Raw genomic sequence first — 25314 nt, 5'->3', positions numbered from 1 at the left:
CAAGGATCGGGATGCATTTCTTCAGTCTTATCTGACAGTTTCCTCAAAGGAAGATGAGCAAAAAAAACCCCCCAACCAACCAAACAAACAAAAAAAAAAACAACCCAAAAAACCACAGACACGAGGTTTGTGCTGATAGAATAAAAGTCTCAATTTTATTTCTGTTTATCTATACATTAAACAGGTGTTCCTGAATGCAGCAAGAGAAAACACAGAACAGGATGCTAAGCGTCAAAGACTTGCTCGCATAGCAGAGGTGTGGCCGGTTTAGCAAAGACATGTACACTCTCTATCGCATATACTTATAACATTTTCTGAAAATGTAGGGTTGCCTCTGGGAGGCTATAATAATGAGGGAGTGTCAACTCCAAAAGTCTTGAAATTCTTTTCACATTATCATACCAACTGGAAATACTCCATACAGTAATAACCCTGTCTTTCCCTAATGATCACTGCAATGCGTTTATACCTAGTACAGACAGGTAGATATCCAAGCAGCCCTGTATAGCTCACTTAATACAAGTATGAAAATGTCATTAATAGGTCTGTATGGATTTGTCACGTCGCCTTTGTCCCCTTTGACTCAATCTCAAGGCCCAGTTTTCCATCTCCGCAGTTGGCCCTGTACCCGACAGTGATGTGGTACCAGGTAAGTAACTCAACACCTGCATAGGAATTCAATTACACACAAACTCCCTGGGTCAATACCCTGGACCAGAGCAAAGCTTACAATTGAACTATTATTAAAACAGTCCAACGAATGGCTTAAGTGCTTCCGTGAAACCGACTGCTGTGTATCTGAACACACGCTCTTCCACAGTAGAGAGGTACCAGCACATTTCATGTTCACCAGCACGGTTGGAAATGAAAACAATAACCATCAGTAAGAACACAGAAACATACTGAAAAGGGACACAACCCTTTTCTCTCAATAAAAGAAACAAAAACAAAACAGAAAAAAACACTTTGGTGCAGAAAAGATTCCATTGGTACAGGGTAAAAGAAAATATAATGCACTTTGTATAATTACTCACAGTAAGTCAATCGTTAATACTTTCTTACACTAAATGCATAATTTTAACATTTAAGTTACATTTAAGTGACGGTGAGGGAAAAGCGATGCAACAGGGGAATCACAGATAATTATTCAAGAGGACAGGAACGTCGACGAAAAACAGTCTTCATGAATATACCCTGATCGCATTTTTGGCATGGTCCAAATTTTAAAAGTTGACACATTCCTCTACGTGGGTATTTTGTTATTCCATCACTCTTCTATAACACAATCTGAGGTTAACATGGACTCAAACTTAACGTGCGGTTTTGATTTTTGCTGAGGACCTCTTCTACTCCATCGTCCCAGTCCGACTGAGATTTCCCGCGTGGCATGCGACCAGTGAACAGCGGCTTCCTCTAACTTTCACATCGTCGACATCTGAGTGTGAGCTAATAATCATCTACCATCTATAGTGTAACCTGATCTAACCAGTAAAAATGCATATTTCCGAAAATACACTGCAACAATGTAAATTGATAGACAACAGGTGCTAAAAGCAGATGCATCCATTTGAAATCGGCAACTTCTGAGGTACTTCTGAAACTCACAGCTGAGGATATAATCACTATCTACAATATTTGGATGGATAGCATATAGTTGATACAGTAAAAGCAGGGTTATCGATTTTTGTGAAATATTTTGGCTTTAGAATTCGAGTTAGCTGAGGGGATAGTGGCGGTTGACACACCTGAATAAAACATAGCCGTATGACGATAAAAACATAGAAAAACAGCACCATTTGAGGTCCGATAGATCAGTTTTCGAACTGTTTGCTGGTAGCACCGTCAACCAGTAAAAATCTCAGAATGCAATACAGAGACAGAACACAACCACTGATCAACTGCACAACATAGCAAAGAGCGGAGATATATATTCGGAGACGACCCCTCACACAGACACCCCTTTACAGCAGCATCTTTAAGCAGGTAATAAAACTGATTTCCTCCTAAGAATGATATTTGTGTACTGAGGTGTTTTACAAGTTTTTAATATGCTGTACATGTTGAGAGTAACCAGGTATACCTTTTCCTATAGATTTTTTTTTTAATATACACACATAGTTTACAGTCACTGACAAACAAACACCAGAGTAACAATGAGGTAGGACGGTGAAGTTAGATGAAGTAGAACCGGTTTGTGGATTGTATACAAATTTTCTGATAACTGTAATAAAAATATAGGCCTAACTATGTGTTCCTCCCCGTTTTCTCATTTTAAACCAAGTCTGACATTGTATCTGTGGCTCAAACGTGTGTCTCGTGTACACCTAGCTCTGAAAACAGTGGCACCGAGCCATTTATCTTGTTCCGCACGTTGAAGCTAAAACCAGATCGCCTTTTCCTCAATCAAACTGTCAAAAAGCAACACAAAGCTTCTTCACTTCTGCAGCTTAAACAGGTGTTTACAACATAAGCCAAAACAACAGCGAGGAGGACAGGATCGTCCATACGAATGTCAGGAGAGTAAAGAACTAAAGGTGGCATAAAAAGACGATCGCAAAGCCACCGAGGTTGCGTTTCCTGCCTATCACTACTTAAGTGTAACGGTGAAAGCACCGACTGGTCTGGTGTCGTGACGCGAAGCCAAAATTAATGGCTCTGCTTGTGAATAAAACGGTACAGTATGTTACTAATATGCTGCTAAAAACCCAAACCGCTCTTCTGCAAGTGACTCGGTACATTTGATAAAGATTGGCCTTGCCTTTACAGATTAAGCCAAATCTGGGTTAAAAACATACAGTACTTCCATACAGCTTTCATCCTTTGAAGGTGGTTTTAGTTAAAGGATTAGGCTTAATGGCCATCCAGGAAACAGGCCTTAACATTTTTGATGATGTAATAGCTCTATTAATGGTCTTTCTTTAAGCATCATTTTAACCACACCCCTCCCCTTTTGGCATAAACAACAAAGAAACAAACACAAATACAATACACGACAATGTCTTAGAATTTTAGCAAAGGTACTTTGCACAGCAGAAATCTTTTCTTTTAAAATGCACAGCCTAGCGCACATAAACCTTTGTACAGGGAAAAACAAAACGAGAAATCAGAGGGCACCGAAAAAGGGAAATTTCTAGGGAACCCCCTCAAACAGTATAACAATAACACATCGCCGTTATAAGGTGGCTCGTTACGCTCAGTTACTGGAGCCGGGGCCATTTTTTTAAAATTTGTTTTGTTTGTGCAAACCCTGCTGATTCTAAACCCCGTCTTTAGCTCGATCTCAGCATTCAATACTTTGGCTCACAATTACCACTCATTTGTAAAAAATACTCTATTATTTCTATAGGAGTCATATTTATACATTACCAGCATCAGGTTAAAGCACATATTCCAGTCAGCTTGCACATTTCATTGGTCAGTTTTTATACTGGTGAATCACATTTTGCAGATAGTAGTAGTTATCAATTTTCTAACTAAGTTTTTTTTTTTTTTAAACCGTTTCCTTTTGAGGCCATGACGGAGTTGCAGAGTCAACTACTGAGATAATTTAACTTACTGAAATGCAGTTTTTTAAAGAAACCTGTTAAATCTATTAGGGCTGCCCCTGACCAAAGATCTTCCTAGTTGAACAGTTTTTGTGACAGTGATCTAATTAATCCAAAATATATTTTAACATATTTTAACATGTGTTTTGTCAAGCACGACAAAGTGGTTTGAAAGCTGAGACAGAACATTGTAAGTAACACCATTAACACCGTGCTACATATCAGAGAAAAAAAAATTATACAAACTCATGGACAAAGCGTACTGCCTGTTACAAACAGCAGCAAAAGAGGTAATTATTCTGATTGTGCTGCAATCACTAGTAAGCAGACTGTCTAAAGACGGCGGCCATGCCAAGTGGCCAACATTCGCCTACTTGCATATTTGAAACAAAAACCAATGTTTGAGGTTGACGACTGACAGACAAATATTTATCTGTCACCTTCCTACGCTTTGGATTTTGTGTGTGAAAAAAAGCGAGAAAAAAAAAAGTTTCCAATGACTGACTGACACTTCCTGTAAAGTGTGTGTTTCCTTTTCAGGTCGACCAAGAATGTTCCGACTTCTGGAGGGGTGGGGGTGGGGCAGCCCTAAAGTCTATCAAGCATGTTAGCGGCAAATCTGACTAATGAATCAAAATGTACCAAAACTCATTCTTGCCATAATAAACCATAAAAAAATGTCTTAAGGTGCTTCATGATAATACAATGATTGTTAGGCCTTAATCTATGAGGACATGTTTGTTTGTTTGTTTAATAATAAAAAAAAAAGAAGGACAAATACCACAAAAACATTTCTTTAAGATTGAAGAATTTGCCCATTTAAAGTGCATTCAATGTAAATGATTTGTGTTGATCTAACTACTGCATCTCAACCGTTGGAGCGCAATGGTTTAACAATACAGAATTTTATCTTACTATGGCGTGATCATCAGGTAGATCCTAAGTGAGGTTTGCCAAATAACAGATATAGTAAATATAACGTACGGGCTCGGCTGAAATCGGGTGTTAAGAAAAGCCTTGTCTCATTTTCCAGAGATCGCTTTGGCTAAGAGAGAGGGATACTTTTTTTTTTAAACATATGTTTGTAGACTCAGCTGATCTAAGTTCGATTACAACGTCAAGCTTAAAGCCAACAATTCATATAAAAAAAATTAAAAAAGTGTACAAAGAAACACAAGAAATTGATAGGTAACGTGGAATTACAACATCAATTTGCTAAACCAAACTCGTCCAGAAGCTTGAAACTGTAACAAGACTACAAATTGAAATATCAATGTTTGGTGGAAAAAAATAATAATAAAGAGTTGCTTATGTACACTGAAATAAAGTAGCTTAAGAAAAGGCTGATCTGAACTTCTGAAATAACAAAAACCGAGACGGACGATATGATACAGAAAAATAAATCAACAGACAAACGAGAATCTAGACTGTGAGGAGGAGAAAGGCTTGATGAGCAGCTCTGCAGTAGATTCACAGTTAGCCACAGCTAGGTCACAGTTGAGATTTCAATCTGCAGCGTTTAGTTCCAGCCTGCAGATTGCCACCCAAGCCATTTTGGATCCAAAAAAAAGAAAAAGAAAGTGTGTGTGTATACATAGATATACACACACACACAGAACAGAAGAGGAGAATAAAAACATGAAAGAACAAGAAAGAGACTAAGTTCTGATGGCATAGCTCAGGGAAAGTTGTCACTGGAGCAACCTTACTTTAATTCCCCAGTGGCGTGCCTTAAACAAGAGGGGGTTATTATGGGGTTCAGCAGGGCCAGACAGCTTCAGCAGCAAAATAGTATTCCAGACAGCTTTACCCATAGCTAACACCGCTTCCACAAGACGATGACCAGAACTGTGCCTCGATTTTCATCCGGGCAGCGGTCCGGCTCAGCCAAACTTAATGGTGTGAACTACACAGAAAATAGTACCTGGCCACCTCGTACATTCTCACAGCAAAGTGCAGATGAAGCATCGTGACTTCAGCTTACAATACATTTACAATCACAGCATACTAGAAAACCCAGGAGCCTATCAGTGCCTGGTGATTGCCAGATCCATTTAAGGCCTTTCTAGGTGTCAACATGCCTGTACCACTGCAACTCAACAGTCAAGTTTCCTTAAAGTAACACACAAATATCCAATCAAAACGTCTCCTGTGCTCCCTCGTGGATGGCAAATATTCATAAAGATCAACATTAAAAAAACATAAAAAACAAATACAGCATTCTAGAGACTCGACAGAGTCCCATTTAATCTCAGTAAGCTGTCTTTATAATAAAGTTATACGGTTAAGTGGGAGCACACGCCCATAATTAATCTCTTTAGGAGCAACAGAATCTCTGCTGCAAGATGAAATATGGCTGTTACTAATTAAGACTTGTGCATTTGAGACCCTGATGTCCCATTCTATGCAGTAAGTACCAATCGCACCAACTCCCAGCAGTTATTGAGTAGTCACCATAACAGTCAACCTCTCACGCATCGACGCTCCAATGCAAACTAGCATCATTCGTTCGCCCAGGGAAATAATCTCTTACTTTTTAAAAGTTCAAGGACTCAACAATTATGTTCTGACACAGAACAATAAAGTAATAATCACATCTAATTTCTCTTTTGACACACATGCACAAACCTCAAGAATCTGCATTTCTGCCACTGTAAAGCTTATAAAAACACTCACACCAGCCTATATCAAGCTAGCTCACATGTTCAGTTTCTAACCACTGGGTAAAGCTGTCTGTCGGCCAATTAGAAAAGCGGGCTCACAGAAATGTGATGATGGTTCTTTACGGAGGGGCGGGCGAAGGGGCCTCTTTGTTTTAACATTTCAAATAACAACCAATCCGATGTGCCAAAGAAATACGACCACTCCTGAAATGGTTACAGCATCCCCCGACCACCCATATCAAGTCCCCTCAATATCCTGCAGACCACGCGGGGGCAGAAGGCGCTGGCGTGACAGTTGATCACTATATGCCATCGTAGGTGAAGTTCTCCATCTTGACTGTCTGTCTGATGAGCAGCTTGGACTCCCGCCGCTCCTCATTCTTGATGGACTTGTTGATGTCCATTATCTTTTCACAAATGTATTTGTTCACTTTGGACAATCTCTGCGTTATCTCTGCACTGTCGGCTGTCTCTTGAGACACTCTGTCGTAGAGACACTCTGGGGAAGGAGCGAGTGTGAGTAATCAGACCACATCAAATTAAAAGACGCTCATTTTGGCCTCGCCTTAAGGCTAAAGAATTTACCTTTACTAAAACATTTTTGCAACTCGTCCAAAGAAGGGTTTGTCAAATGTTTGAAATATACATTTTAAAGAAAAAAGAAAAGTTTGTCTTACCTCTGACAATCTTCAGCTTGCTGGGTGACAGTGGAGGTTTAGGCAGGGCATCTTTTTTCTTTTTAGTGGCCACTCCAGTGACGCTGCGGTTTTTGAGGGTTTCTGTGCCCCAGATCATTACAGCCAGGTTCTTTGTGAACTTAGAATCTCCCTGGGTCCGCTGCAGCTGGTGCCATTTCTCTTCTTCCACCCAGATCCCACCACCAAGGTGTACCTGGGGACGTAAAACAAAGGTTTGTGAAAAGCATAACTGGAAACTTCTTCTTCTGCATCTACAGCTCATTATACAACAAACAGTAAGTTGTCACCAGCACGGTGTCAGGATTTATTGTTGTGACACTCAACTAGTTTTAGATAAAGAACATTACAGCTTCACATCTATTTAACTGTTTGTTTGTGGGGAAAAAAGTGGGCAAAAACCCAGATCTTTGAGGATCAAACTGAGGATCAAACTTTGAGGATCGAACTGTGACTCTTTACAGGTCAAATTTGGAAGAGACAGCAATTTGATTTTGAGTCAGATATGGTTGAACAGAAATGTTCATAGCTCTTGACCAAAAGAGAAAAAACAAGACAAACGGGAAAGCATGAAGACAACTTAAAAAAAAATCTGTCTTTCATGATTTGGGGCAGAAAAATAATTTTTCTGTAAAAATAACAAACTTGCACATATAATTGAACTCACCCAAATTTCCCATAGCTATGAAATTTGTATAACTATAAAATTATAAAAGTTACATATTATTGTTGTGAAATGAAAGGTGTCACTGATGTATTTTAGGTGCATAAATGCTATAAATGGGTCCCTTTAGCCCACTGGTAGGTGATTGCTAAGCAACATGATGTCATAATATATCATGCATAATAACAGTGGACAGTGGATATAATATGATGAGAAGTCATTGTCATGAAGTCAAAAAAAAAATCACACAATGCTTTTATAATGTGATATAGGTGAGTAAATGGTACAAATGGGTTATTTTAGACCGTTGGTAGATGGTTGCTAGGCATCATCATGACATCAGGCTCTTGTATTCAGCCCTGAAAACTTCTCTAAGGAGGTCAGTCATTACATCGGGCCGCTCGCCGGCAATATCAAACCCTCTGCTAAGGACCTGCTATTATTTTTTACCAGCGTTTGAAACCTCACATCTCAGAGCTCATCTACTCGTGTTTCTTTCATCCAAGAAACATTACAAAAATCAAACCTTTACTGCCATCCAATGATTTGGAACTTTTAGTACACACATACATCCTCCTCAGCCTCCTTCAACTGATCCCAAATGCAGTAGCTAGGCTGCTTACAAAAATTAGCAGGCCCTTACACATCACCCCTTTTTTAAATTTGATATGATATAAAGCCCAACATGGCAAAGCCTCTGCATATATACCTGAGCTACTGACAGCAGTAGGCCTCTTCGATCATCTGATCGGGGTCTCCTAACTGTTCTGTGCTCTTATTTTAAATCCAGAGGGGACCACTCTTTTGAGGTTGTAGCCCAAAAACTTTGGAACAGCTTTCCTCAACCTTTCATTGATTTTAAATGACTGCTTACTTTTAAAACGTAAGCTTTTCATTAATCATTTTCCCAAAATATAATGAAGAATATGTGTGTGTTTGTGTGTGTGTGTGTGTGTTTGCAGCTTGATGGCGCTTTACTTTTTCTTGTGTCAACGATGGTGTAATCTCAGCGATTTTGTACAGACTAGTAAACTTCTGGTAGTGTGAAGACAAACAGAGTACATGCTAATTATGGTAGGACACATTCAGCTTTCACCTCCCGCTTAGACTAAATCAAACTTTCCAAGAAGGGTCACTTTCACCCTCTAGGATACGTAAACAAGCTCTGGCCACTATCTTCTTGTAGCGTGGATTACCTTCATTACAAACTTAGGCTGTGGCTCTTTACACAGTCACTGTACATTGCGTAAGCCCGGACCAAACAGTTCAAGCTGATTGCCAGCCATGGCAGACTGCCCTGGTCTTCTAGGTGAGCTACTGCACCGGAGGGGGTGCATATGTGACTCTCGTTCCCTTCTCTACTCTCTTATCACCGTAAAGTCTTTAGGCTAGCATCCAAAAGGCTTTTCCCTGTGCAGCTAATGTGCTTTAGGCCCCCGGCCAGCAGACAAGCTTTTTGCTGCCCTCGAGATAGAAAAAGCCTCTTCTTTTTCTTCTTTTTCCACCACCCCTCCCCACCCTTTCCAGCACACTCTCAGTAGGGTTAACCTGCCAGTCACTTTAAATTCCTCTTGTGCAAATAATTAATATGGGGTCCCTCATGTAGGACAGTTCTAATTTGCAAGTGTTCTTCACGCTTGAAGTGGCTGCAGGCCCCAGAGCTTGTACTACCAATTCCCCTCCTGTCATCAGCGACAGGACGCTGGTTGAGTTACAGCAGTGGGGGCAGTAAAGAACCCTAACAGGCTAATAAACACCGATGATGCTGGCTGCGCTTGCAGGAACAATAATAATCTTCTCAACCTTGTTTACCTGCAAGGGTAGGGCAGCTAGGGGAAAGGACTGATCAACTATGACAGCATGTTCCCAGGTTCACGGGTGTTAAGAGGAAACACAGCACTTCCTGTAAAATCAGGATACTGTTCACAGCCACCCACAAGGAAAAATGAAAGGGGACCAAATGATTCAAAGCTCTCAAAATTGGTTATTAAGATACCATCATAGTCAGCGTTCTAGTACCCTTTCTGCTCTACACTATAAATTAGAAGTTCACTTCAATATATGTAAAAATAATTGAAAAAAAACAGGCCTGTTGACTACTGAGTGAACTTTAAGAGCAATTCTTTTTCCTACATTAGAAAATATGAAATTAACTGGACTATGCTAACAGCCTTGCAATCACTTTTATGACATCAGTTTGAATTTTCGTGCACAAGATCCTCTTGTTTTCACTTTGCTTTAAAGAATTAATGTCAGCATGAAAAGACAGATTTATACAGCCATGAAACAGCACAGACAAGAAATTACACAAATTAATAATAAAGGTTTTGTTCGTGTACTAGTTGGAGCGAAAATGGAAAACTGGAAATGCAATTAAATACGCAGAAATTCTTAGTTCAGAGAAACATACCTTGCCGTCATTGCAGGTGTATACTGTTCTAGGTGAGGGTGAATAGCTGGAACTGGTGTTGGCTTCTTCTCTGCATGTCTCCTGGGCCTCAACAATAGGTTCAACCACTTCAGCCTTGATTGTCTGGGTGCCATTGTCATGCATAGGCTCTAGGAGATAAAGGAGACGTTAACAATTATGGAGATAAAAGCAACAATAAACCTCTGTTTTCACTTAACGCAGCTTGTCAAAACTAAAACATTCTAAAATACAGTGGGAACGAGGGAATAAATGCTAGGTGTAAACAGCTACTAGCACCTGAATTCTTACAGTAGTACAGTGTGAGGGTTTTTTGCCTTCACCGCTGGAACAGTGCCCACCTGCTTGTTTGCTTGCTATGCGCCTTGGGCACAGGCTTCCCTGTGCCTTGTGACAGGCAGTTATTTTAGCCCAGTAACTAAGCTGGCTTGGTGGCTGGCCACGCTAAGCTCCAATGTAGCTGATGAGTTTTAATATCGGTCAACGCACTCCATCCACTGCCTGACAGCACCCCAGGGTGCTTTAATCTTTAGCCTGTCCATTAGATGGTCTAGCCAGTAGCTGGGCGCCTCTGTTCAGATCTGCAGGGGGTCTGAGGTTAAGACCAGCATCTGGCAGAGCTCGAGTATGTACAGCACTGTGCACTGCAACGACACCACTTTTAATCACACAACCACAGTGCATTTTATTCAACTTCCAGTACTGGATTTACCACTTCAGCAATGGACCTGTTAAAATCCCTTTGGATTATAATCTCTCTCCACATGTATACATCATTCCCCAAAGGTTTCTTCAGTTTTTATCTTATCCTGATTCTGGCAGAAACCAGTCCTGTTATGGTAATTATGATCAATCTGTATGGGACACTGGGTTATACATACTGTATCTGATTTAAATTTAAGCTTAGTGCTTTTCTTTAGGCTTATCTGATATAACTGTGTGTCTAATATTCCTAAATCAAAATAACATTAGTCCAGGATCATCACTTTGTTAGGACTTTAGAGCTTTTGTACTGTGAGAGAAAGACATAATAAATACTTAGTGTGTGGTGGGAGAAGCAAAAGAGGGACAAGGTACTGTTGGATGAATGGGTCAAACACATGAGCCTCACCCAGCAGACTGGGGTTCAAGCCTTGTGTGAAATCAAAACGTGGTTTTCCACTCGTGCTTTGTCCTTGTCTCTTTTTTCCTCTTTCCTCACATCCAACTGTTCGCAATAGACGGCTGCCCCTCCCTGAACCAGAGGTGTCTTCCAGTTAAAAGGGTGTTCTTCCTTCCCGCCCTCACCAAGTGCTTGCTCAAAGAGGATCGTCTGGTTCTTTCTCTAATATTGTAAGGGCTTATCTTGATTTACCTTATTGTAAATCAGCGCTATGGCATATCGCTCAACCATCTTTTGGAATCGTAACAATGTGTTAGGTTTTGTGTCATGTGGCAATAAACAACGTGATCAGTTAGTTGCAATGGCGATCTAGCACTAACAGCGACAATAATAGAATGTGCACATTTATGGCACCCATATACAGTAACAAAAATCAAACTTAAAGACACCTATAACTCATCCATGAAGGTCAACAGGTAGGACCCTCGTTTTATAAAAGAATCAGTTCTTAAGCAGATTAACTGACTGACACTCAGCCATCGTCATCATCACCATCCGAGAAAAACACCTGTGTAGAACCTTCACAGACATTCATCTTTACACTTTTTTTTTTTTTTTTTTTGCACATAATTGCAAAAAAATTATTGTCGGCATTTGTCATCCAGACCTTGTCAGGAGAGAGATGGTAAAATTATTGTGCTGTGTGGACATAAAGTGAACAATAAATTTAATATCTATCCTCACGCTTGCTGCTAATCTCCTTCCACTCAAATTGCGGCCTTATTGCTCTTCAGATGTTTCTGTATAAGAAACACTTCACTTGTCAGTTTTCTTACTATATATGTATTCATTTTAAATATAAACGTTTTCTTTAATAACTGACGAGGTTAAAGTTCACTAATCAACTTTGTGGTACTGGTAACTGGTGTGTTTGCTTGTGTGTGGGTGCTCCTGGTCTCTCACCGCTGCCCAGTCTCATGAGAAGTACGTCTTGCAGTCTCCTGTTGAAGTCCCTCAGTTCTTTGACTTCTGTCAGCAAGCTGCCATATTCCTTGAGCTTCTTGGCTTGCTGCACCAACTGTCTGCGGGTTCTCTCCAACTCCTGCTGCAGCCTCCTCATCTCCTCTTCCTGCTGCCTGTAGCTGTGAACCAGCTCCTCGTACAGAACTCTGGGAACAACGGCGGCAGCCACCTCAGGCACACAATCCGTGTCCACCGCTAAATGCTGCTGTTGCTGCTGGTGATGATGTCGCTGATGCTCTGCCTCCATATCATCATCTTCGTCATCTGCATCCTCTCCCACCTCAGCCAGCCGGTCCTCATCCAGGTCCTCCTCGCCCTCCATACAGGAGCTGGCTGCATTTCTCTCTAGGCGAGCCACTACCGCCGCTAGGCTTTTGGATGAGTTAGAAAGGGGGCGTCCATGGTCCTGTGACAGGGCCTGAGGAGAGTAATAACTCAATTTAGAGAGGAAATAGGTTGGCAAAATGAAATCTGACCTATAATCTGACCTGTTAAAATATTTATTTATATGTACAAGTATTCCCACAAAGTCGATTCTGTTCATCTGGACGTAGTGTTTCCATTAGGAGACACGCTTCATCACTCATCCAATCGACTTCTTCAGTCTCAACTTTAAAAACGCTGACTCCAGAAGAAAATAATTTATTTTCTGGGATTTTCTTACCCAGACGATTGAGCGTGCATCAAGACAGTATTGTGTAAAATTCTTTGCTGTGACTCTGACTAAATATGTGACTGACGCCACTCAAAACAGAAGAAAAATATTACGTAAAACCACAAATCTGTCTGAAATGACACGACAGACAGACTTCAAACTGTTTGTTTTGACATGCGAATCTCAATAGGAAATGGGAGGACAGGAGTCACAGAGTTCTTTGATGAGCCGCTCAGAGGATTTGTCTGTGAAAGGGCAGCTGTCCAGAGTGCTGAATTTGTGTTAATCCAGCATATGGTAAAAATAGTGTGGGGGATTTGGGGTGTCGGCCAAGTTTATGAAAATGTGACGTATCATTGATAGATATATTTAGATATCAGAGCATCGCTGCAAAAAATTTAAATGTGAAGTTATACATACTCCCATACTTGGAGCGTTGATGTGGCCTTTTTTCACTACTTAACTTTTTTGGGTTTTCTCTGAGTAATTTTTGTATTTGAAAGATGATATTTAATGCAATTAGTTTTAATGTAAAGGTTCCTCAAATGCATGTCACGGACCAGTGTGATAGACTATCATGATACTACTAACATAAACAAGTCTAAACACCTTTTGATTTAGATCATTTATACAGTCAATCACCTTGATTGACTGTATAAATGATGCATTATGTGTGCATTGCAGCAGACACATATGTTTGCTGCAATGCACAACAACCTCTGATCTTCCTACCTTTTTATGCCTGAGTGGCATTCTTTCCTCTCCAAAATTGTTCTCGATGGAGTTTCCTGAATTCTTCGTGGACATCTTGGGAATTTTCATCTTCTTTTGTGTTATACTGTCTTCAAATTCTTCTACTGTATCTGTGAGCCCCGGAAATAGAAGCAAGAATAAACTCGTAAAAGTCCCCAAAAAGTTGCATGAATTTTCAAAGTATCTACGGAAGTGCTCTCATCTGTATTGGTTAGCTTCTCCGTTCTGCCTCATCAAGGCAACTTTAGCATTAAATGAAGTAGGAATGTAAGCATGTCAGAGGACTGCGGTACAAATGGTCCTGGGCTGGCGACATTGTACCGATCTCCCAGCTCAGACAGATCAGACTCAGGGATTAGTGATGTAGCTAAAGATCGTGCATAGAAAACGACCGTGAGCAAACATTTCTACAACTCCAAATAAACACGAGCAAAAGCATTTCGCCTGCACACTTAATCACATTTGCACGATAGACCTACATGAAACGGCTGCGATGCTGACATGTTACTGACAGGTTGCTGTATGTAGTCTGCAACGACTGCAGCACCGCAACCCCTCTGTGGCACAAATCTGCCGATAAGAAAGCTAACATGCAGACTGCAGCCCACCAAAGCTCCCGGATTGGCATCTCAACTACATTTGAGAGCCTCAAAAATAATGACAGATCAGTCACCGGCTGTCAAATATGTTTATAACACGGTGACAGCCTTGCGTCTGTACGTCGGCAGTAGCATGCTAACACGGAACGAATACAAACCAAGCTAGCAAGCGTTAGCTTCATGTTGTAAACAACCGTTGTGAGTCGCTAATGTTACATGCCACGTATTTAGCGACACAACCAATACTACCCAACCCAAACAAGAGGGGTAACTTAAGAGACACGGCGCCGTAAGTGTAAAGAACATATAAAACACCGACAACAAGGTATGACTACATACCAAACTTATCTTAGCATATCTAACTAGCATATCTAGCTAGCCACAGCCGAGGACGTTGTTGTTGCTATCGGTGTCAGATTCCAGCTGATCACGTCCTGACAGATCGGGTCAAAAAAAAGAAAAAGAAAACACTTGGTTTGACACATTCCTGAGTTTCGCGCACATCAGCGTTACTTGGTCAGACGGAGAAAAGAAGCGTTAAAAAAGAGAAAATCTCCTGCGTTAGGAGGACAACTTACCTGCAAGGGCAAGGATCTGTGCTTCGCACGGCTGGCCTGCGCTGCCATTCTCTTCAGTTCTGTGAACCAGATACACCTTCTGATTATCAAAATCTGTTTTGTGCAGAGGTCTGAAATCGTCCACATTTGAAACGGGTAACGCGTAGCACATATCGTCTTCAAAGAATCTAATAAAAGCATACATTATTTACTTCTCTTTGGTCCTGCACTTTGGATATGGTTGACAGTTTTTCCTCACAAAGTATTAAAAAAATATACACATAGGGGGGTTGGGGATGTTGTCTGCGCTCGGCTACTCTTGCCTGGTCCACATCACCAGGGTAGATCATCAAGGCATAAGTAATAGACATGATATTAACTGTGCTGTTAGAAAGTGCTCGGTGCGAAGGTATTTAAAAGAAACTATTATTATTATTATTATTATTATTTTGTTAATTTTAAAATTGCTCAAATAAATATTTATATTTAAAATATTTGTAACTTTTTATGATTTGTCATCTCATTCATTTAGGCACCCCTGGCATATACCTCTGTCTTCTAATTGTTTCAGAAAAGCCATCAAGATGATTACCTGCTTGGTTAGACTTTACTGGTCTCTGTGTGCTTTCCTGCGTTTCCTGGTGTATACTTCTCATCTGTTCCTTGTATAACACCCAAAACACTTAAGGCCAGCTGACAGAAATGAACTCTTTGTTATTGTAAGACAGCCAGGTGGTTATACAACAGGATGGATTTCTCTCAGTTGGTACTCTAATGGAGGGCACCACAGTCGATAAATGACACTAACAATTTCGTTCTGCTTGGGCTGCTGTAATTGAAAAGTAACTGATGCAGAACTATATAGAGGCTTTTCCCCCCCCCACACGTCTGATATTTCATTTCATAGTTTCAGGCATTTAGTTTAGTTATGATTAGGCCTCTTTCAAATGCCAGCTTCCCCGTGATGTTTGTTCACTCTCCTGTGTGACCCGTCCCTGAGTCTGTTGATGTATACAAGAACATTTCCAAACAAACAAAGCAACGACAATAACTCTGAAAAACATATTACGTCGCCTCTCATTTTGTTGCAGTTATTGGAGCAGCATTTGAAACTCTTTTCAGTGCAGAGTTACATCTGCCAGTTATTGATTTGAGAGACCAGCTCGTTTCACTTTTCTGTGAAGAATCCATAAGCTGAACTGTCAAAGCTGAACACATTCCTTATACATTTACAAAAGCTGAATTCTTCCACATTTTAAAGCGAATGGACCGACAGTTATTTAGAAGGCTGAGGCTGAGGCAGAGGCATCTTGCGTGTCTACAGTAAGTGGAGCAGTCTGGCACACCTGGCAAAATATAACAGGAATGGAAGTGATAGACAAGAGATTTGAGCAAGTTCTCAACAAATTGAACAGGGGATTATTGTTAATCTGAGCTTCTGTTCAGTGGCTCTCCCGTCCTTGAAGCTGGGCCCTTCAGCATAAGGCGGGTCAGTTTCTAGAGCATCTCCAGTGTTTAAAACCTCACGATATCATTCCTGCAGCCTGGAGAAGCTAAATGAAAATGTAAACAATTTTTTCAACAAAGGTGCTCCAGAGATTCCAGTATGTTCAGAGACACGATAAGCATACCTTAAATACTGTAAACACACGAAATAGATGTGCAGCAGTAATAAAACGGGACACAAATGCAGCGATCCACTAAAGACTGTGGTTTAAAACACGAGATCAATAACTGAGAATTTGCGGTATGTGTGTCATGTTTCTGACTGGTGTAATAAGATTTATTGCAACTGTTGCCAGTCTCAATTACCAATATATTGCACACCCAATAAATGTACAACACCGTATTGATTTAGTTCTAAATATATAAAAGCACACACTACCATGGTCAACCTACACAGGTGTTTTTACTTTTTTCACCTTCTGATAACAAGCAAGCATCATCAGCAACAACAGCTACATCATCCAAATATTTTTTTCTTTCTAGAAGAAAAAAAATTGCTGCCTACAGTACTCCCCCCAGCCCCCCACCCCACCCGATGATCCTTTTCACATCTGGAGCTTATTAGATTCTGAATTCTGTCTTTCATAAACTAATTTAAGACAAATGTTCTTGTCTGGTTTAGGAATAAGAAAAGAAACACAACCGTACAGCCTGGTAAACAGATAAGTATGAGAAAAAGATCTCCGACATATAGATCTCAGATATGTCTAACTATGGCATCAAATACATATTACGCAGAGCTGAGCATGATGCTTCACTCTGTTTCTGTTTCACTGTGGTAACACGTGTAATTAATGAAAGCCTTCCATGAATGTGGTTTGGACGAGTCAAGGTGCTTTTACATGGAACACGGGATGCACTTCATGCTGAAACCCGTGTGGGGGTACAATGGTCTGCTGCTGCACAGTGCAAAGTGCAAGCGCTGTGCTGCGCACAACTCGGGAGCTCTTGCGGACACAGTGGTCAACGTTCAAAGGGTCAACAAATGTGAATGTTGACCGCTGTGTACTGCAGTGACTGCCTGTGCAGCCAACAGAAAGGATCCATTCAGCTGGTCAGCAGGCAGGATGGTGAAATGCAGGAAAAGTTTATATCTTGTGCCTAAAGTAAATAAATTATATCGTTGCTGGCTCCATAGTGTAGTGATTACATATTTGCCTCACAAGTAAAACATCCTTGGAGGAGACAAAAATTCCTTTGGGGATGTGTCAGTGTAAAAATTCACCAAATCAAACATGTGGAGCTGCCCGCTGTGGTGACCCCGTGTGATGAAGGGAACAGATTCAAATGCATCAGAGATTTAGGGGAGAAACACCCACGGTATCAGTTTCAAACTCCTATGTAGCCTCGTTCTCCAGTTATCAAATTCACAAACATAAAACTCAATCATCCAGGTAAAGAAAATCCCCCAAAAACTGAAGAAGTCACTTGAATGAGTGATGAGACGTTTCTCCCACTGAAAACACTTCATCCACATGAACAGAATTATATTTGGGAAACTGAAGTGAGCGTACCCACTCTTGAAACTAAAATTAAACTAAACTGAAAATGAAATTTAAAAGCAAATAAAAACAAAACCTAAAAAACTATTATAACTCTGGTTTTGACAGTTACATAGCCTATTGTAAATTGGCGCCTTGTTTAAATGCACCTTAGATTTGTTGTGTGCTAATAGCTTTATGAATCTTTTAAAACTCTTGAGGTAAAGAACAAAGGATGCATAGAAAACACAGATACCCACTGAAAGTTTTGGAAACTCCAGCTATGCTTCGCCTCCACCTTCTGCTCTGGGGTAATCTGGGATTGAACTGTGTGCTGGACCCAGCAGCAAGCGTTAAAGTGCTACATCCTGTGTTAAAGCCCCATTACTCATTGTTGATTGAAGTCAGAGTGACGGCCTTCGTATGTGCTGTTCCGAACCCTAAATTTTACAAATAAAAACATTGTCATCTTGTTTTTTTGTAGCCAGAAGTGATGATATTTGTACAATAAGGTGGCAGCTAAATTAGTAACTTATTCTGGGAAGTTGCACATTAACAAGGTGCATCCATGTTCTCTATGAGTGTGCTGCACAGAGACAGATACCTGCTAATTAGTGCTAAGTAACACAAATAAAATTCTAGCATTTCCCTTACTAAGTCTCTAGCACAGATTTCTTGGACGGACTGTTAGCACAATTAACAGAGTTCCACGACGAGAAGCTCTGCCACTGAGGAGTTGTTTAGCTACCTCAGTAACCTCAAGTCATCCCCTCATCACCAGACTGCTTCCTCTATGTAAGGCATGTTAGTGGGATTGAGGCGATCCTAAAAGTATTCCTTCCACTGCCTGGCCTGTCCTCATTTCAAGTCAACAGCACTACATTCTCTTAATTGCCCCTTGGGGATAAATAAAGTCTCTCTGATTCTGATTCTCACTGCTTTCTTCTTCTAAGGCATCTGATGTCTTGTTCTATGACCTCTCTGAATACCTTCCATACCTAAGTTTTTGAGTCAGGTATTGTCAATGCGACATTCTGTTGATTCCCTTCAGTTGCATCTACTATCCCATATAACCAAGTCTGATAGGACTCGTTCTTAATCTTGACTCCCTTCACTTCAAGGGTCCACCACCTGCACCAACCACCTTACGGTCACAGCTCCATAAAGGTAGCTCAGCAGTGGAGGTGCACGGTTCATTTGTATTCAGTCCCCCCAGCCTGTTGCAGAATGCTGTTGATGTTCTGCTGGAGGTGGGAGTTGAAGAACTCAAGGACCGGGACCTCATGTACCCTCACTTTATGTACTGGAACACCAGGCCTGTCCAGGATCTTCCCCTACTCCCTGACCAAACTCACCACCAGGTGGTGATCAGTTGACAGTTTCACTACTCTGTACATCGCAGTGTCTAAGACGTGCTGCTACAGCTCCAGTTATATCACTACAAAACTGATTATTGACCTGCCACAGAGCTTGCCTTAATGCCAAGTGCATGTGTTTGTTTTGGACAAACTATGATTATCACAGAAATCCAGCAATGTAACACCACTCAGATTCAGATCTGACAGGCCATTCCTAAGATCACACCCCACAAGGTCTCACTGTCATTGCCTATGTGACCATACCTGAAAATAATAGGACTAGTTCCCCACCTTAAGGAACAGGGAAACAACCCTCTTGCCCACAGTGTTGGGGAGTAACGGAATACATGTACCGCCGTTACGTATTTAGAATACAAAATATGAGTAACTGTATTCCGTTACAGTTACCGTTTAAAAAGGTGGTATTCAGAATACAGTTACTTTGTTGAAATAAATGGATTACACGGCGGTACTTCCCTGTTTCATATTATCGCGGGTCAGGACTGTTTGGGTTTGTTTGACAGCTACGTAATGTTGTTCCAGGCGGCAGCGTTACGCTTGCCATGGTTACAGGGTGACGCGCTCTCTCTGCGTGTTTCCTGGGTGAGAGAGCGCTTTTTATGTGTGCCTATGACAAGAGGCACACATATTACTATTCCTCGGATTTATTATTATGTGTGCCTATGACAAGAGGCACACATATTACTATTCGTCGGATTTATTATGTGTGCCTATGCCAAGAGGCACACATATTACTATTCGTCGGATTTATTATTATGTGTGCCTATGCCAAGAGGCACACATATTACTATTCGTCGGATTTATTATTCTTATTATGTGTGCCTATGCCAAGAGGCACACATATTACTATTCGTCGGATTTATTATGTGTGCCTATGCAAGAGGCACACATATTACTATTCGTCGGATTTATTATTCTTATTATTATGTGTGCCTATGCCAAGAGGCACACATATTACTATTCGTCGGATTTATTATTATGTGTGCCTATGCCAAGAGGCACACATATTACTATTCGTCGGATTTATTATTATGTGTGCCTATGCCAAGAGGCACACATATTACTATTCGTCGGATTTCAAATCAAATCAAATCAAATCAAATCACCTTTATTGTCACGTCACATGTGCAGGTACACTGGTACAGTACATGCGAGTGAAATTCTTGTGTGCAAGCTTCACAAGCAACAGAGTTGTGCAAAATACAATAACGTGCAACAAGCAAAATATAAAATGGTTAATCTAAAAGTAATAAATATATGTACCATATATAAAGGATATACATTACTGAATGTGTGTACTAAATATGTTTTTCTACGTGTGTGTGTGTGTGTGTGTGTGTGTGAGTGTGTATATACATGTTTTACAAATGAAATAGAGTAAACAATAAAATAAGATATATAAAATATACAGAGGTAGGTATGTGCAAAACAGTGGCATTAATGTACAGTATGGAGTGCATAATGTTGAAGTTCCAGTAGTGAGGGTGAGGTGTCTATGTCGTGTTCAGCAGTCTGATGGCCTGGTGGAAAAAGCTGTCTCTCAGTCTGCTGGTTCGGGACCGGATGCTGCAGAACCTCCTTCCTGATGGAAGTAGTCTGAAGAGTTTATGGCTGGGGTGACTGGAGTCCTTGATGATCCTCCCGCTTTCCTCAGGCACCGCTTCCTGTAGATGTCTTGGAGGAGGGAAGCTCACCTCAATTATCCGTTCAGCACACCGCACTACTCTCTGGAGAGCTTTGCGGTTGTAAGCGGTGGTGTTGCCATACCAGGTGGTGATGCATCCAGTGAGGATGCTCTCAATGGCACAGCGATAGAAGGTCCTGAGGATGCGGGGGCTCATGCCGAATCTTTTCAGTCTCCTGAGAAAGAAGAGGCGCTGCTGCGCCTTCTTCACTGTCTTGTTTATGTGTACTGACCACGTAAGATCCTCGGCCAGATGTACACCAAGGAAGCGGAAGCTGCTCACTCTCTCACAGCGGGCGCGCCGTTGATGGTGATGGGGTGTGTACTCCTCTGCACCTCCGGAAGTCCACTATCAGCTCCTTTGTCTTTGCGGCGTTGAGGGTGAGATGGTTGTCTTGACACCAGTGGGTCAGGCGCTGACCTCCTCCCTGTGGGCTGTCTCATCACCGTTGGTGATAAGACCCACCACTGTAGTGTCGTCCGCAAACTTCACAATGATGTTGGAGTTGTTAGTGGCCGTGCAGTCGTGGGTGTAGAGTGAGTACAGGAGAGGGCTCAGTACACACCCCTGTGGAGCACCAGTGTTCAGTGTGATGGGGATGAGGTGGTGCTGCCCAGTCTGACCACTTGGCGTCTGTCAGACAGGAAGTTAAGGATCCAGCTGCAGAGGGAGCTGCTCAGTCCTAGATCCTGCAGTTTCCTGTCCAGCTTCGAGGGAACGATGGTGTTGAATGCTGAGCTGTAATCTACAAACAGCATTCTCACATACGTGTCTCTCTTCTCCAGGTGTGACAGGGCAGCATGGAGTGTCAGGGCTATGGCATCATCAGTGGACCTGTTGTGGCGGTATGCGAACTGTAGAGGGTCCAGTGAGTCGGGTAGTGCGGAGCAGATGAAGTCCCTGACCAGCTTCTCGAGCATTTGCTCACGATGGGGGTCAGGGCTACAGGTCGCCAGTCGTTCAATGATGAGATGGTGGAGGATTTGGGTACAGGGACGATGGTGGCCATTTTGAAGCAGGCTGGGACTACAGACAGAGAGAGGGGAAAGGTTGAAGATATGTGTAAACACTCCAGCCAGCTGAGCCGCGCATGACTTGAGGGCGCGGCCGGGAATCCCGTCCGGACCAGTAGCTTTGCGTGGGTTCACTCTCCTGAAGTACCTCCGCACATCCTCCTCAGACACAGTGTGCGCACTGACGTCATCCAGCGGTGCGCACACTGTCCGGTCTCCTGGTGTTCGCTGTGTCGAATCTAGCGTAGAATACGTTTAGATCCTCACACAGAGAGGCCGTGGTCTGCGGTGTGCTGGTTTTCCTCTAAAGTCTGTGATCGTGTTTAGTCCCTGCCACATACTCCGAGGGTTGTCAAACTGTTGCTCCACCCTGTCCCTGTACTCACGTTTGGCTGCTTTGATCGTCTTCCGGAGTTGGTAATGTGCGTGTTTGTAGTCCGATGTGTTCGCGGAGGCAAAAGCGGTGCTCCGTGCCGCTAGCGCCGTCGCGAACATCTCCGCTAATCCAGGGTTTTGATTTGGGAAGGATTTAACTGTTCCGGATGGGACGACATCTTCCACGCATTTTCTGATAAATCCACAGACTGAGTCTGTGTATTCATCGATGTCTTTAGCAGCCACGTGAAACATTTCCCAGTCCGCGTGATCAAAACAGTCCCGCAGCGTAGACTTATTATTCTTATTATGTGTGCCTATGCCAAGAGGCACACATATTACTATTCGTCGGATTTATTATTCTTATTATTATTATTATTATTCTCCATCTTCCGCCTAAATTTCGCACGTATCACGCCCGCAGTTTTGAGAAAAGCTTCATATATGTTACCTCATTTTGTGCGGCTGGATCTGGAATGGTGTGCTATGACTTTTGGTGTTTATGACTATTATAGTTTTTTAAATATTAATATTTTAGTGAAAATTTTCCAGCTCCTCTGCCAAACAGTTTTGACAATAGGGGTACATATGTTACATCATTTTGTGCGGCTGGAGCTGGGCTAGTATGGTGCGACTTTTGGTGTTTATAACTTTTATAGTTTTTGAAATATTTAGATTTTAGTGCAAATTTAGGCCAATTTCTAGGCTCCTGAGAAAGATTCTGCTTTTGGCACCATAGAAACAGACTTCATTTGTGGTGTGTTGGCTCTCTCTAGTGGTATACCGGGAGTAGTACGGCCTAAAGGGTGCCATGCTTGGTGAAAACTACATATCCCACAATTCATAGCATGCCTCTACCGAGTCAAACAATGGCGGACACCACTTCGTTTTATATGTCTTTTATTCGTGTTTCTAGGTCACAAAATACAATTTTAAGATATTTTCAGGCGAGAATGTAGGTGTGTAAACTTCAAATATCTGCTCGTTTTATCAAGACATCCCATATTAGCGACAATTCTCTTAAGTGTTGCTGATAGCCGGCTTAGTTAGCTAGCGCCGCTAGCTTAGCTAGCTAAGCGCCTTTGTGAAAAACCACCCAGGCTTGGCTGATAGTGAGGTGGCTAAAATTTGTTTAATCGCCTGATCGCTCGGCAAGGGTCTGTGTCTTAGCTGGACTTATTTTTCGCTTTATATGGGCCGATGATGCTGGTCGATGTGGAAAAAATAACTGAGTTGTTTGGTGGTGGAGCTACAACAGAGGGCAGCTATCCACGGTGTGTGACAGAAAGGACATGCCGTGAACGAGACATACAAAGGCGGTGAGGCTACCGCCGATCGTCCGCAGTTTGCTAACGCAGAGGTCAATCGTGGATCAGGGAAAGCGAAGGCAGGAGCGTGAGGTGAACTGAATTTCAGGTAAGAAGTTATGACCTGCACTCTATTTGGGTCAGATATAAACCGAGTTTAGGTGTAGTTTATTTAGCAACAGTTCTCTTATGTGTTGCTGATAGCGGCTGGCTAGCTAGCTAGCGCCGCTAGCTTAGCTAGCTAGCGCGACTAGCGACCCTTCGTGAAAAAACCACCCAGGCTTGGCTGATAGTGAGGTGGCTAAAATTTGTTTAATCGCCCGATCGCCGGCAAGGGTCTGTGTCTTAGCTGGACTTATTTTTCGTTTATATGGGCCGATGATGCTGGTCGATGTGGAAAAAATAACTGAGTTGTTTGGTGGTGGAGCTACAACAGAGGGCAGCTATCCACCGGTGTGTGACAGAAAGGACATGCCGCGAACGAGACATAAAAGGCGGTGAGGCTACCGCCCGATCGACCGGTGTTTGCTAACGCGGAGGTCAATCGTGGATCAGGGAAAGCGAAGGCAGGAGCGTGAGGTGAACTGAATTTCAGGTAAGAAGTTATGACCTGCACTCTATTTGGGTCAGATATAAACCGAGTTTAGGTGTAGTTTATTTAGCAGCAGTTCTCTTATGTGTTGCTGATAGTCGGCTAGCTAGCTAGCGCCGCTAGCATAGTTAGCTAGCACCGCTAGCGACCCTTCGTGAAAAAGCACCCAGGCTTGGCTTATATTGAGGCGGGTGAAACTCGTGTCAGCACCGGTCGCTCGCCGACAGTATGTGTTTTAGCTGGACTTATTTTTCGTTTATATGGACCGATGATTTATTTATTTATTCATTTTAGTAACGGTATAAACAGTGAAAGGTGGTGGATTGGCCAGATGTAAACTTCAAATATCTGCTCGTGTTACCAAGACATCCCATATTAGCTCTGATGTTTTCGGTGCCTGCAAAGAGCTAGACAGGTAGCTAGCTAACCCGAGCTGGCTGTCTTTTGACTCAGGGTCATAGCTGGACTTATTTTTCGTTTTTATGAGCCGATGAGGGTTTTTTTAGTAACGGTACAAACAGTGAAAGGCGGTGGATTGTCCAGATGCTGGTCGATGTGGAAAAATAACTGAGTTGTTTGGTGATCGCTGACGCCGAGCTACAACCGAGGGCAGCTATCCACCGGTGTGTGTCAGAAAGAACATGCGGGGAACGAGGCGGCGAGCGCGACCGCCGATCGACCGGTGGTAGATCGTGGATCAGGGAAACCGAAGGCAGGAGAAGCAGGCGGCTGCCGGTCGGAGCGTGAGGTGAACTGAATTTCAGGTAAGAAGTTATGACCTGCACTCTATTTGGGTCAGATATAAACCGAGTTTAGGTGTAGTTTATTTTCGTTGTGCTGACTTTTTACAATCAGTTATAATAACTCGTACTGCGTGGTAGCTAGCACGATGGAGTTTCTATACAGCTGTGTGCGCGCTAAGTTACTGATGTTGAACTTTATGACAGCCTCCCTGTCATTCTCTCGCCTGTTCAAACTTCAGTCATGAAACTGATCAATGATCGGCTTTTCTCTCTTGTTTGTTTATCGCGCTAAACAACAGCAGCACGTTTAAGCTTGATCAGCTGTTGTTAGAATTCATTTGATTTTAATTTCTAGTATCAGCTGATGTTTGCTGGAGCCACAGCTGTAGAAGCGGCTGGTCGAAACCAGGAGATGACCTTACTGAATCATCAGAGCTGAACTGGTGATGGAGAAACAGGTTTACCTTTTTTTAGGTGACATGAATGAGTTGAAGGGAAGTTATGAACTGTTTCTGAGAGAAATAAACACCAAGCTCCTTTTTTATTTAG

General features: G+C 42.1%; 1 protein-coding gene across 4 annotated transcripts in view; it reads right to left on the bottom strand.

Annotated features, from left to right (window-relative positions):
* Positions 1-126: 126 nt before the first annotated feature.
* Positions 127-25314, bottom strand: part of LOC116315026 (BEN domain-containing protein 5-like) — a 349188-nt gene continuing 324000 nt past the window's right edge. Inside the window, exons 1-7 of one of the 4 annotated variants that reach the window (XM_039607496.1) lie at positions 14888-14943; positions 14706-14764; positions 13508-13638; positions 12061-12538; positions 9978-10126; positions 6886-7099; positions 127-6707 (exon numbers count right to left, since the gene is read on the bottom strand). In XM_039607496.1, the coding sequence (XP_039463430.1) occupies positions 6511-6707; positions 6886-7099; positions 9978-10126; positions 12061-12538; positions 13508-13597 (1128 nt within the window). In that variant the 5' untranslated portion in view covers positions 13598-13638; positions 14706-14764; positions 14888-14943 and the 3' untranslated portion in view covers positions 127-6510. Of the gene's footprint in view, positions 6708-6885; positions 7100-9977; positions 10127-12060; positions 12539-13507; positions 13639-14466; positions 14648-14705; positions 14997-25314 lie in introns of those variants that run through there. The other 3 variants (XM_031725754.2, XM_039607495.1, XM_039607494.1) reach the window with 3 other exon arrangements.

The sequence above is a fragment of the Oreochromis aureus genome, linkage group 23 (genome assembly GCF_013358895.1).
Source record: "Oreochromis aureus strain Israel breed Guangdong linkage group 23, ZZ_aureus, whole genome shotgun sequence".
Classification (NCBI taxonomy): Eukaryota; Metazoa; Chordata; class Actinopteri; order Cichliformes; family Cichlidae; genus Oreochromis; species Oreochromis aureus.
This window is presented reverse-complemented; position numbering and strand designations above follow the sequence as displayed.